This window comes from Barbus barbus (genome assembly GCF_936440315.1).
Source record: "Barbus barbus genome assembly, chromosome: 16".
NCBI lineage: Eukaryota > Metazoa > Chordata > Actinopteri > Cypriniformes > Cyprinidae > Barbus > Barbus barbus.
This window is the reverse complement of record NC_136744.1, coordinates 19621765-19636254: the sequence shown is the minus strand read 5'-3', so window position 1 is coordinate 19636254 and position 14490 is coordinate 19621765. Positions and strand designations below refer to the sequence as shown.

Sequence of the window (14490 nt, the reverse complement as noted above, 5' to 3'; positions counted from 1 at the left end):
GAACAATATAGCTTTTTAAGGTTGTGTTGACGTAGATGTCTAGAAAGAGTGACCAATATAATGGCAATTAAGAGTAAAATCGATCCTTTTAAATATGATGTAAAAAAAAAAAAAAAAAAAATCACACAGAATGAATACCACTATAGAGTAATAAATTAAGTGAACTAATCAAATGAATTGCATATATCAAAATGAAAATATTATTATTTTTTTATCACATTTAAAAAATATATAATCATAATTAAATCACACTAAATGTGTTAGATTGACATCCTGCAATATATATAATATAATGACAAATAATATTTTTTTTGTTATGTTATGTTATACAATGTTATATTGTGAAATTTTATTACAATTTAAAAGTATTTTTTTCTTCTTTTTTTTTATATTTTAAAATATAATTTATTCCTGTGATGGCAAAGCCGAATTTTCAGCAGCCATTACTCCAGTCTTCATGTCATATGATCTTTCAGAAATCACTTTAATACGCTGATCTGGTGCTCAAGAAAAAATTCTTATTATCACTGTTGAAAACTGCTTATCTAAAAAGAACAGCATTTATTTGAAATAGAAATCTTACGAATCAACTTATGAATGGTAGTGTATTTTACATAATTTTTACTCAATATTAAGTTACTATTGTGAAAAAAGGAACTGATTAAAAAAAAGGATAAAAACGTTATTAATCATTAAGAATGCTATTGGTATTAACTGGCCTTTATATTAGCTATAAGTTAGATATTTTTTTTAGTTGAATGATAAATGTTGAGTGATGATGATGCAGCCACTCTAACATAACAGATGAGAGATAATGCAGAGGGAGCCACAGAGCGGGGCGTACGTGTATCAGGCTTGCTGACCTGCAGAATTTGATGTGTTGAATTCCTGAGAGGCCTCAGCAGGGGAGCTGGAACCAGAGCAGGCTGACATGGGCAGGATGTCCCTACATACCGTAAGCTGAACCGTGCCCTCCGCCTTCCGCAAAATATCCACAACTTTACCGTGGCTCAGTCCTGATACAATGATGCCATTCACCTGCACAACATACACAGGTCTGGTACAGCTCTTATATGGTTTATCAATGAAAAATCACTGAGTGAATCATTTACACTTACCTCCAAAAGAATGTCACCCACTCGAAGACGACCGTCCTGCTCGGCCACACCCCCACAACAAATATCCTTCACTCTCAGTGTGCTCCCATTGGCCCCGCCCACCAGGGCAAAGCCTAGCCCACCTTTCTCAGGCTTGGTGAACTCCACCTGGAGGATACAGCTCTACAGAAAAGAGAGGAACAGGAACATTTAGCCAAACAAAACACTAAGGCCTTATTAACACTGCACACAAATACAATTTTGCTCTCAAATCCAATCATTAGGACTATTCACACTGTCATTTTTCAAGAGATCCATTTGCTCAGATAAGATGGGTCAATATTTAGTACTAGACTAAACTAGTGTTCCAAAGTTTGGGGCAAGATTTTTTTTATTGTTTTTAAAAGAAGTATTACCAAGTCTGCATTCTTTGTGAAATACTATAAGAATTTATTTATTTAATAATTTATTTCTGCCATTTCTATAGCCTTCAGTGTCACATGATCCTTCAGAAATCATTATAATATGCTGATTTCATGCTCAGGAATCTTTTAGCATTATCTATGTTGAAAACAGTTGCGTTGCTTAATATTTTTGTGGAAACTGTGATATCTTTTTCAAAATTCTTTGATGAAAAGAATGTTTACATTTGTTTGATCTATAGAAATCTTGTGTAACACTGTAAATGTCTGTAATGTCTCTTTTGATCAATTTAATCCATCTTTTTAAAGATTAATGCATAGATTTTAAAGAAAATTTGATCCATCATGACGTGTGCTTTATTCACATAAGCTACAGATGCATTTAATACATTCAAGAATATAGTGTATTCAAAACTACTAACTTGTTAACTATATTGTGGACAGTAAATGAGTAAATGTCACCAATCGCTAAATGAAGAAAGACAGAGTGACAATTAGTGCATATGGACACAGGTGCAGACATGCAAGTCCTGTCTGAACAAGCATCTACTCCCATTTTGTAGAATGATTGCTGTTTGAATAGTGTAATATTAATGAATTAATAGTGCTGCTGATGATTACAAAGGTATTTAGAGGTGAATGACATAGGCTGTAACATGACTCTTGCTCTGTTATCTATGTCATCAGCCTAAAAGAAGGCCAAGGGACAATTACCTCCTGCTCTGATGTGACAGACAGCCTTTTCCTGAATTGCATGGCACTGTCAGCGACAGGTTTAACTGTAACAGAAAAAAAGAGAAAGATTTTGTGTCAACAACAGCAAAAAAATTCTACAACCATATCTAAAGAAATTTGAGATGCAGTTCTGTAACTAAGCAGGACCATTTACACTGAATGCATCATCAAACTCATTCAACAAATGTCAAAGTTACAGTTAATGAAGGCAAAATCAATCCAAGCATCACATCACATCCTATTCTTCCTGCTAAATGAGAACCAAGTTCACAGTAATTTAAAACAATTCCCAAACTCACGAATGTCTCCCTCCTCTGCTGCCATTTCGGGCGAGATGTGTTGATGACCTGCTCCGTGCTACTGTAGGTAAACTATGCTCGCCTTTTCAAGCTCTTTCAGACCTCCTGGCTAGCGATCTCCTAGCAACCCGGATGCCCACTAGTTCAGCTGGCCTTTATTCGTCAGACACAACGAAAGCGCACTTTGATCGGCCAGAGGAGGCCATGTCCCTTGCTAATAATTAATCCTGCACCCGCTGCCCTCTGAGCAGGACATGCCATGTCTGTCAGCACAGATCTAATGCCACAACTCCCAGACAACAGACACAGGAAACCAAAGGCTTTACCATCGGTAGGAGCCGCCTCCATATCAGGGGACACAGGCTCTTCGAGGCGGGGGAAGACTTTTTTCTCATTCCATTCAAACAAACCTGAAGATGAAAAATGGTAAAGAATGGTAAAAAGAAGATGTTTGAGGTTTTAATGTTACTCCAGAAATCTACATTAGTATTAAAAAGATCTATACTTTATAGACCAACATAAGCCATTTTTCTTTTCAATAAACTCTTGCTGACATATGTGAAAAATTGTATAATAATAATAATAATAATTAGTTTTAAATGTGATACTCCATAAATCAAAATTTCCTTCATTTTACATTTGCAAGAAAATATTACACAATTTTTAAACCCGATCTATGTATTATTTACCACAACCACCATCAACAACCTAGCATCATGGCAACACGTTTTGCACAGGCAAAAACCATAACATTAAATTCCCTGCCAACATTTAATCAAAATAATCAAATATTATTCAGGACTGACACAGTGGGTAATGCTGTCTAATAAGAGTTAACACTCCGCTTAAAATGACGCAATGTTCAGTGAAGCATGCTATGAAAGCCTAGGCTGCTCTGGAAAACCACTGGAGCAGCTCTCTGTATCATTTCTGTCACTTCAGACTAGACTGAAACACGTCGATCACGACTGCCCTCTGCAGCCCAGCTGGAGCCTTCACACGCCCAGAGCAAGAAAAAACACTTCCCACTGAGTCCCGGAGCAGTTGCCTGGCCCATGGGAAGGTTAAAGTCTATATCCATATAATCAAAAGATTCAATAATAGCAACAAACACACACTCAAAGTGAACAAACAAACATCAACCTCTTATTCTGTATAGATTATGAATAAACCAACTATTGCTGTAATTCAAGTAGATTCGGCTCAAACGTACCACTCCATTTATCTACTGGTATCACCGGTTGATCATCTCTGAAACAAAGAAAAAACATTTAATAAAAAGTTACAAAGGCAAAAACTGCTACTAAGTAACGATTATACTTAATTATTCTCCAGTCTAACCTCATGGCTTTGAATCGGACTTTGCGCGGGGCACACTCACACACTTTCACAGCATCCTCCAGCGTCATTCCCAGGGTGCACTTCCCACATATATAAACAATCTTGTCATTGGGCTGGATGCTGCCCTCTTCACTAGCAGGGGAGCTTGGCACCACCTCCTGGACATAAATTCCCTGCCACTTGCTGCCAATACCACCTGTTAGCTTGATACCTGCATAGACAGATGCAAAAGGATCATAATTTTGAACTGAATATGAAATGTTTTTGCTATATATACAGTGCCCTACACTAATATTGGCACCCTTGGTAAATATGAGCAAAGGCGGCTGTGAAAATAAATCTGCATTGTTTATCCCAAAAAATTCACAAAATTTCAACCTATCATTGAAGTAAAACAATTGAAAGTGGGGGGGAAATCTCATTGTGAAATAAATGAAATGTTGGCCACAATTATTGGCACCCAATTATTGCAACGTCCTTTTCCAAGGGTAACAGCTCTAAGTTTTCTCCTATAATGCCTGAAGAGTTTTGAGAACACCTGATAAGAGACCATTTTCTTCATACAGAATCTCTCCAGATCCTTCAGATTCACAGCTCCATGCTAGTACTTCTTCTCTTCAGTTCAACCCACTCATTTTCTGTAGGGTTCAGGTCAGAGGGCAGGGACAGCCATGGTAAAAGATTCATTTTGTGCTCAGTGACCCATTTTTGTGTTTATTTTGATGTTTGTTTTGGATTGTTTTCCTGGTGGAAGATCCAAACACGGCCCATTATAAGATTTCTAACAGAGGCAGTCAGGTTTTGATTTTTTATCTGTTGGTATTTGATAGAATCCATGATGCCATGCATCTGAACAAAGATGTTCAGAACCTCCAGCAGAAAAAACAGACCCACAACATTAAAGATCCAGCAATATATTTAACCATGACATAGGGTACTTGTTTATCCCTGTTTGTAATAAACTCATCTGGTGGGTTTTCTATCTGACCATAGAAGGCAGTGCCATTTGAAGTTCCAGTCGTGTCTGATAACTGAATATGCTGGAGTTTGTTTTTGGATAAGTGAGGAGAATTTTCCTTGAAACTCTCCCGAACAACATGTGGTGATGTAGAGGATGTTTGATATACATTATTTTAGGTTTCTGACCCCAAGACTCGACTAATCTCTACAATTCTACAGCTGTGATCTTTGGAGAGTCTTTGGCCACTCAAACTCTCCTCCTCACTGTGCATTAGGACGATATAGACACACGTCCTCTTCCAGGCAGATTTTAAACATCTTTAGTTGATTGGAACCTCTTAATTATTACCCTGATGGTGGACATTTTCTTACAGTTTTCTTACAGCCACTTTCTATTTTGTGATGCTCAACAATCTTGTTATGCACATCAGAACTTTATTCTTAGGTTTTACTCGTTGTGATGGATGATTAAGGGAATTTGGCCTTTGTAAAGTAAAGTAAAAGTAAAGTAAAGTCGTGACGTATTGTCAAGTATGGTGACCCATACTCGAAATTGGTGCTCTGCGTTTAACCCATCCAAGTGCACACACACAGCAGTGAGTAGTGAACAAATCCACACACACACACACACACACACACACACACACACCGTGAACACACACCCGGAGCAGTGGGCAGCCATGCTGCGGCGCCCGGGGAGCAATTGGGGGTTCGGTGCCTTGCTCAAGGGCACCTCAGTCGTGGTATTGAGGGTGGAGAGAGCGCTGTACATTCACTCCCCCCACCTACAATCCCTGCCGGCCGGGGACTTGAACCCGCAACCTTTCGATTACGAGTCCGACTCTCTAACCATTAGGCCACGACTTGTGTTCCTCATATTTATAATCTTGTGGAACGGGAAGTCATGGCCAGACAATTTCATGCTCCTAGTCACCCTGGTGTGCTAAAAAATGTAAATATGAATGGGAATATATTTCAGAGATATTTTACAGAGAATTTTGTGAATTTTCTGAGTGAAAGATCAAAAGGATAAACAATGCAGATTTATTTTCACAGCTGCCTTTGCTCATATTTATCAAGGTTGCCAATATTAGTGGAGGGCACTGTATATGCTATAAAGCATCTCCTCACCCAGTTGTCCGGATGGAGTCTTGGGAATGACAATGTCCTTGAGGGTATCAGGAGGCGGCGGAGGGAGTAGATTTTGCACAGCTCTGCCCAGCACCATGTGCAGCCTTTTAGAGGAAGACCTGAGGATGCTAATAGCCACGTCATCTGTCACGCTGGTCACATTGTGACCGTTTACCTGAAAAGGAGATCATGCCAATTCAAATCACTGACAATCAAATCTTATGAAATCTTCAGAAATGGACGGTCATAACTGCATATCTGTGATTGTGTTTCTAATGGTGGGAAAAGCTGTACCATGACAAGCCTGTCTCCTGCCCTAAGTCTGCCATCTGCTTTGGCTGGATTATCCAGGACCTCCTGGACGTAAAAGCAGTTGTCCAGTTTACTCCTGGTTATTGTAAAACCGAAACTGCCACACCATGATTTGGTCAGTGAGACAGTCATTTCAAACTCCTTCAACATGTCCTAAAGGAAGAAGAAAAGAGATGGTGAACAACATGGCTATGCTAGTCCACCAGCATTAAATAATAATAATAATAATAAAAATAACAACAAATATAAAACTTTAGTGCTTGTTAAAGCAAGATTCTCAATGGCACTTGCACAGAAAAAGAAAAACATAAATAACAAAAATAAATAAAACCAAAATATTACAATTAATTAAGCAGGTAGTGAATTCCAAAGTTTTAGAGCTTTAACCAGCAGTGGCATTTATGCTAATCTAAGGGCTTGTACATCTGTAGACAAATGCAATAAGACTTTACCCTTCTAGGATCTTCATCATCCTCCTCTTCTTCATCATCGTCCCAGCCGTTGTTGTTGCTGGCTGAGGGGATGGTAAACTGGGCAGGTGGTTTCACTGGTGATAACGCTTGAGTTGCTTGCTGGTAGGATGGAGGTGTGCTTAACAGTGATGGAGAAAGGGCCGGTGGAGGGGGCAGTTCATTGGAGACAGCAATGCTGCTGCTTGGAGGAGAGGGTGCTGTGGTGGTGATGGTCAAGTATTCCTCATCGGCTATGACGGTCAGCCCATTAGCTGTGAAACTTGTCATGCTGTCTTCCACACCTTCAGTTGTGTGACTGTATTGACAAGAAATTAATATTTGTGACATATTTTGTTTTTCCAAGACCATTTTCTTGTATTAAGCAGTGAAGAAAGATCCCAAGTTTTATTAAATATAAGGCAGCACAATTTATGATTATAAGAAATGTTTCAAATTAGCGTATTAGAATGATTTCTAATCTAAAGGATTATTTGACACGGATGACTGAAGCAATGGCTGCTGAAAATTCAGATTTGCCATGACAGGAATAAATTATATTTTAACACATATTAAAATATGAAGAAGTTAATTTAAATTCTAATAATATTTAGCAATATTACTGTTTTTACTGTATTTTTGACCAAAAATATGCAGCCTTAGTGAGCCAAAGAGACTTGTTTCAAAAATATTGAAACATATTACACACTCCAAACTTTTCAATAGTATCTCAAGCACTTTATTCTCAAAACCAAAAATAAAATTTGATTCATCATTAAATGACACATTTACATTTAATGTTAGGAACATATTGATCATTTTATAGATGATATCACATAGAAATAAACATGCCTTTACCTGGTACAAGCTGAGACATGGTTGGTTGAGATGGTATCATCTTTTGACTCTTGCTGATGGGCTGTTTCAGTGGCTTCAGGAGTTGGTGCTGGGTTGGCTGTTGTCACTATGACATTGCTTGGTGTTGGGGGTGGTGCTTTGCTCTCATGCCCCTCCTCCATTATGGCATGAGGTTTTGGTTCTCCAGCTTCACCTGAGGATGGACGTGGAGGTAGGGGTGGAGGGGCTAATATAGTCGTATCCACCAGCTCAGTATCTGGTTTCTGTTGGGTCAATGGGATCTCCTGGGTTCTCTTTGGGGAAACTTCTTTCTTTAGACCAACCTCTATTGCCCGCTTCTTGAGGAGTTCACTAAAGTCTGGGGCAACAGTCCTCACATGCAGGTCTAGAGACCTGGATCTCAATGCACGGTTTGGAAGTGTGTCATGACCCTGTCAAAAAAGGATGTGAGTTTGAGAAATAACATGCCAAATTTAGAGTTGTTGCCAACCATGTAGAGAAAGGATGTTACCAGAGAGGTCTCAATATCTGTGTGTTCATTCTGTAAAGGCCTGTAGATTGACAGCCTAATCTCAGACAGAGATTTTTGGAGGAGATGCAGAACTTCCTGTGGTAATAGAAAGATATACACTACTGTTAAAAAGTCTGCATTTTCAATGTTTTTGAGAGTCTCTAATGCTCACCAAGTCTGCATTTATTTGACCAAAAATCTGTAAATATATTACATTAACAGAATTGTTAATGTACAAATAAATATTTGTATACAAATATACAATTTCTACGGTGACCGTAAGGTGACATGTTCGGTTCACTTAGTTTTGTCGTGGCCACGACATCATAACTCGTGGGAACGTCATATTAACTCGTGGCAAGGTGATAATATGTCGTGGCCACGAGATCATTTTGTCGAGGCAACAACATCCATTTCTGATCACCCCTCCCTGTTCCTGCTACCCAAATACACCTTCATCATCAAACGTGTGAAACCCACCGTGAGGACTGTTAAAGTTTGGCTGGAAGAAGCAGACTCCTCACTACAGCAGGAGTTCCTGAACACAGACTGGAATTTGTTTGCTTCTCGGGCCACACTGGACTCCCACACAGATGTTAACACCTACACCAGCTCCGTTCTTCATCATATCAACAGATGTGTTGACAAGGTAACCACCCATAAAGTAATTAAATTGTACCCCAATCAGAAACCCTGGATGAACAAGGAAGTCCGGCTCCTGCTGAAGGCACATGACGCCGCTTTCAAATCTGGCGACTGTGAAGTTTACAGCTTATCCAGGTCCAATCTGAAGAGGGGAATTCAATCAGCTAAATACAATTACAAACTGCGCATTGAGGACAGATTTAAAAACAACGACCCTCGGCGCATGTGGACAGGCATCCATGCCCTCACAGCTTCAAGTTCCTTGGTGTCCATCTCTCTGAGGATCTCTCCTGGACCCTCAATACCTCCATACTGATCAAAAAGGCATGACAGCGCCTTTACTTCCTTAGGAAACTAAGGGAAGCTCACCTGTCCCCCACATCCTGCTGAACTTTTACCATTGCACTATTGAGAGCATTCTCACAAACTGCATCACGGTGTGGTATGGCAACTGCACTGTTACGGACCAGAAAGCCCTCCAGCGGGTGGTGAAAACTGCCCAATACACCACTGGTGTCGTGCTACCCTCCATCAAAGACATTTACCACAAACGCTGTCTAAGGAGAGTGAGAAGTATCATCAAAGACTCCTCTCACCCCAGTCACAGACTGTTCACTCCTCTCCCATCTGGGAGACGTTATAGGAGTCTTCGCTGTCGCACCAGCAGATTCAGGAACAGTTTCTTTCCCTCAGCTGTCAGCCTACTGAACTGCAATCTCAGGCGCTGAACACTACATCCAAGATGGACCACCTAATGGAAAAAAAAACTGCACTGTTTAAGAACCTGTCTGCACTCCTCACTCACAATGTTCGTATTGTTTCCTCTGTTATTTTGCACATTTCTGATATTTTGCACATTCCCTTGCACATTTCTACCTCCGGATGCCGTTAAGGTCATTGGCCATATATAAACATATGCTACTTACATACCTCACTTATAATGCACCTTCTGTTTATACTCACTTATAATGCACCTTCTGTTTATACTTCCTTGCAACCTAAGTTGTATGTACAGTCATTTGCACTGAGCTAGTCTCTCCCCCTCCACCTCATAACTTGCACTATATGTCATAAAATTGAATGTATATACACATTTTTTATATTTATTTATATACTTTGTTATTTGCACTTCTGGTTAGATGCTAACTGCATTTCATTGGCTCTGTACTTGTACTCTGCACAGTGACAATAAAGTTGAATCTAATCTAATCTAATCTAATTTCATTTAATATTTGTATATTATTATTATTATAATTATTGTCACAGCCATATCACCCTGCAGCCCAAGACCGGTTGCCCACTGAAGCTAAGCAGGGTTGAGCCTGGTCAGTACCTGGATGGGAGACCTCCTGGGAAAACTAGGTTGCTGTTGGAAGAGGTGTTAGTGAGGCCAGCAGGGGGTGCTCACAGCAGGGGGTGCTCACCCTGCGGTCTGTGTGGGTCCTAACGCCCCAGTATAGTGACGGGGACACTATACTGTCAAAAAGCACCGTCTTTCGGATGAGACGTTAAACCCGAGGTCCTGACTCTCTGTGGTCATTAAAAATCCCAGGATGTCTTTCGAAAAGAGTAGAGGTGTGACCTCGGCATCCTGGCCAAATTTCCCCATTGGTCTCTGACCATCGTGGCCTCCTAATCATCCCCTTACACTGATTGGCTTCATCACTCTGTCTCCTCTCCACCAGTAAGCTGGTGTGTGGTAGGCGTTCTGGTGCACTATGGCTGCCGTCGCATCATCCAGGTGGATGCTGCACACTGGTGGTGGACGAGGAGACACCACCCCTCACAATGTAGAGCGCTTTGAGTGCTTAGAAAAGCAGAAAAGCGCTATATAAATGTAATGAATTATTATTATTATTATTATTATAATTAACTTGTTAGAGCTATATTTTTTATATTTATTTCATAAGAATATTTTTATTATTTCCTCTTTCAATTTGTGTATCGCTTTACCTAATTAACGTTCTGCATAATTATGCTAGTATTTACTACTATAGTCGTGGCCATGACAAAACTGATTGAACCGAACATGTCACTTCGTGGTCACCATAAAATACTGAATCTCAATACTTCATTAAGTCAGTTGTCTCTCACTCTGCTTTGATGGATCTGATCTTGGAATGTGGAATATAAATAATATATCCTTTACCTCATAGGAAAGGCCTCTGACAGGTTCTCCATTGACAGCCAGGATTATGTCTCCCTCCTTCAGAAGCCCACAATCCCCTGCAGGCTGACCAGAAGAAAGGCTCTTAATATGCACCATGCTGCCCTCCTCCGGACCCAGTTCAGATATGATGAAACTGAACCCCAGGCTACTGAGACTCTTCGGTAGCATCACCTCCAGGATGTTATCTGCCACAAAGAAAGAGTTCACACATTAAAATCAGTTACATTTAACAGTTAAAGGACAGTTCATCCAAAATTGAAAATAATAATAATAATAATCTTCTGTGGTAATTACAATATACCCTGGCCACTTTTTAATATAATATAAGTGAATAAGTACTCCAAGATGACTATTCTGAATTGAATATTTTTAATAAATCAGTCCATCCAGTTCACAAAGCCAGTCTGAATGATTTGTTTACCAAATGGACTGATCCGGTTAACATATTCATCTTACTTATTTATATACTTTTATAGTATTAATTGATTATTGAAATTCACTTTTATTTTGGTATTTTCAGTTTTCTTTTTAATTTTAGTTGAGGCTTTAGCAATTTAGTTGTGTGCTTTTGTAAGTTTTAGTATTTTGTAAATAATTCTATTTAGCTTTTATATTTTTATTTTAGTTTTAGTATTATTATTAGTATTTAGTATTAGCAACTTTTAAAAAATTATTTATTTCACTTACCAAAATTAAAAGGCAAAATGTATAATTTCTTTCAATTTGAAGTATATCTAATATGTATTTTTTATTTAATTTCAATTAACAAAAAATATTTTTAATAGTTTTATTTAAAAATAACACCACTGATCATATGACATCAAAAGATATGCAATATAGTCACGGACTGCTTTTATGGTGATTTTGCAACTTTTTAAAAAAAAACTTGACATCCCTGGACCTCATTCACTTTCATCATATTCACTATAAATTGTATCCAGGACATTTTTCAAAAATTCACTTTATGTGTCCCACAGATGAAAAGGTTTAGAATGACATGAGGTTGAGTAAATGATGACAGAATTTTCATTTTTGGATGTGCTATTGCATTATACATTATTAATGATTTTTGCATTAAAAACTGACTCTAACTGTCAAATTTGATTCACAACATAGGCCAGTACAAAAAATTTAATTATGATGTAATATATACATAAAAAACAATGTTCCTCCAGACAAACTCTAAATTTGGCTGGGTCTTTGAGTTACATGGGTCAGCACAGTGTCGATGTCAGATTCAGTTGAAATGTATTGCAGTGTTTTCTCCCTCTCTCTTATCACCGTCTCACCATCTGACACAAAGTTGAAGTCCTTGGCCCTGACAGACAAGGGCGTTTCCATGGTCACATCTCTCCTCAGGGGGGTGGGCGTGCTTTGCGCACTGATAGGTGAAGGAGATCTCTGTCCCTCCAACGTGGAAGAGGCACTGTAAGTGTCCAGCACCACTGGAGGCTCTCGCTCCAGAACCAGGCTCACAACCTGAAAAAAAACATTGTCATTAAAGCAACATGTCTTCTTAATTTATCATACTGGCTGCATACTTATAGTGAACATATTCACTTCATCAGTCTTCTTAACACAAGGCCTGTTACCTAACCAGTGCGTGTGGATGAAGATTGTGTGGCTGGTCAGCTTAAGTGTAATAGTGTGTCAGTATGATGACGCAGGACTCAGCGTCATACCCCAGAAAATCTTATTAGCCCAGACAAATATAACAACCAACACATATGCTTTCACAACCATGTGTCACTTTATATCTTTCTTTTGTGCTGTCTGAGAACCCGTAAGACACAAGGGTAGATGTTGTTGTCCTAAAGCAACTGACATGCTGAAGAGAGGAGTACAGGCCCTTCAGACATAATGTGACCTTTGGCTCGCATCTTACAGCAGTTACTTCTCAAAATGTCAGCTAAGATTAAATTAAATTAACTGCTCTTTAACTGTTAGCAAAAACCTAAACATAATACAAGTGCCCTGTTACTAAAGACTGAACTGACTCACATGTCAAAATGGTTGTCAGTTGTATAAGCCTTCACTTCATTTGGCTGTATTATTACTGTTACCTAAAACTAAAGCTATTAAAAACTTTTCGGTTAATTCATATGTTTTTCATTAAAATTAAAAACTTAAACTTGCAAAACCTGTACGAAAATTAGAAATGCTGAAAAATTGGAAATTACTTGAAATACTAAAATTATTAACACTAAAATAAAAGTTAAACAGAAATATAAAAAACAAAAACGAATGAAAATGACAAAAAACATAAAATTAATTTAAAAAGACTAAAATTAAAATGAAAGCTGGAAATATAAACATCCGAAACATGGGTGTTAGTGTCCTACTGTGGGCTCAGTCATATCCAGTTACATAAATGGTTGTGATTGTACCACTCAGAAATAATGCAAACTCATGTCATTACCTCCCCCGTCCTCTTCAGGCACTCTACCGCCTGCCTGTGTGTGACGGCACGCAGATTACAGCCGTCCACCTCTAGCAGCCTGTCACCTGTCACACATACAGGAATTCATTGAGCTGTCAACACCAATCATGCGTCACAACCAGTCAGGATGTTGCATATTCATGCTCATTAGCATGTTAGGAACACATCTGAGTCACGTTTGTACATCGTCAAGGAGATGACAAATATGCATAGAGCACACAAAAAAAACGGAACCACTACCATTCGAAAGTTTAGGGTCAGTTAAGTTCTTTGTTTTTCAAAGAAATTTATATTTTATTCAGCAAGATGTATTAAATTGATAAAAAGTGACAATAATTTTACTATTTATACATTTTATATTTATAAAGTAGTACTGCACGTAATGTTACAAAATTGTTACAAAAGATTTCCATTTTAATTAAATGCTATTCTTGAATTCTTGATGTTCATCAAAGAATCTTGAAAAAAGTATCACAGTTTTCACAAAAATATTCAGCAGCACAACTGTTTTTATATAATAATATATAATAATAAAATATAATAATAATAAAAAAAATCTTGGGCACCAAATTAACATAGAATGATTTCTGAAATATCATGTGACTTAGAAGACTGGAGTAATCACTGCTGAAAAATGAAAAATCAGCTTTGCCATCACAGGAATAAATTCCATTTGAAACTATATTCAACCATCATCTGACTAAAGATTATTTTTAACTGAATATCAGGTTTTATAATTGGTAATGATGGATCTTAACCTATCTGTATTCTTCCATCTTGATCTGCCGCTCCTCCTTGGATCACGCTTCTGATGTAGATTCCTCCATGATGTACATTAGTGTTGATTCCCCCCTAAAAATCATTAAAACAGTAACATACTCCATGTTTTAAGATATAAGAAATTACACGAACACCACACAGAGTAAAAACTCACAGCAACACTGATTCCCAAGCTGCTGTTGATCTTTCTGAGCTCCATGTAGATTACTTCACCTGGCTTTGAATTGAAGCTGGAAGAATTATTAGAAATCCTATCCTGCATAGGATAAACAATAAAAAAATATTTTGGTTAGTTTTTGTTCATGTCAGATGTTTTCTAATATGCATCACTGTAAATCAC

At 38.2% G+C, this 14490-nt stretch overlaps 1 protein-coding gene across 1 annotated transcript in view; it reads right to left on the bottom strand.

Moving 5' to 3' along the window:
* The window catches only part of LOC306882755 (FERM and PDZ domain-containing protein 2-like), a gene marked incomplete at its 5' end in the record, with an annotated part of 30535 nt that overhangs the window by 7846 nt on the left and 8199 nt on the right, over nucleotides 1-14490 (bottom strand). Inside the window, 16 exons of the mRNA XM_079437620.1 lie at nucleotides 864-1038; nucleotides 1119-1280; nucleotides 2234-2298; nucleotides 2880-2963; nucleotides 3767-3804; nucleotides 3895-4105; nucleotides 5986-6160; nucleotides 6280-6450; nucleotides 6750-7065; nucleotides 7605-8023; nucleotides 8116-8211; nucleotides 10910-11115; nucleotides 12220-12409; nucleotides 13350-13435; nucleotides 14129-14222; nucleotides 14305-14406. Coding sequence (XP_079293746.1) covers nucleotides 864-1038; nucleotides 1119-1280; nucleotides 2234-2298; nucleotides 2880-2963; nucleotides 3767-3804; nucleotides 3895-4105; nucleotides 5986-6160; nucleotides 6280-6450; nucleotides 6750-7065; nucleotides 7605-8023; nucleotides 8116-8211; nucleotides 10910-11115; nucleotides 12220-12409; nucleotides 13350-13435; nucleotides 14129-14222; nucleotides 14305-14406 — 2590 coding nt within the window. The remainder of the gene's footprint in view (nucleotides 1-863; nucleotides 1039-1118; nucleotides 1281-2233; nucleotides 2299-2879; nucleotides 2964-3766; nucleotides 3805-3894; nucleotides 4106-5985; nucleotides 6161-6279; nucleotides 6451-6749; nucleotides 7066-7604; nucleotides 8024-8115; nucleotides 8212-10909; nucleotides 11116-12219; nucleotides 12410-13349; nucleotides 13436-14128; nucleotides 14223-14304; nucleotides 14407-14490) is intronic.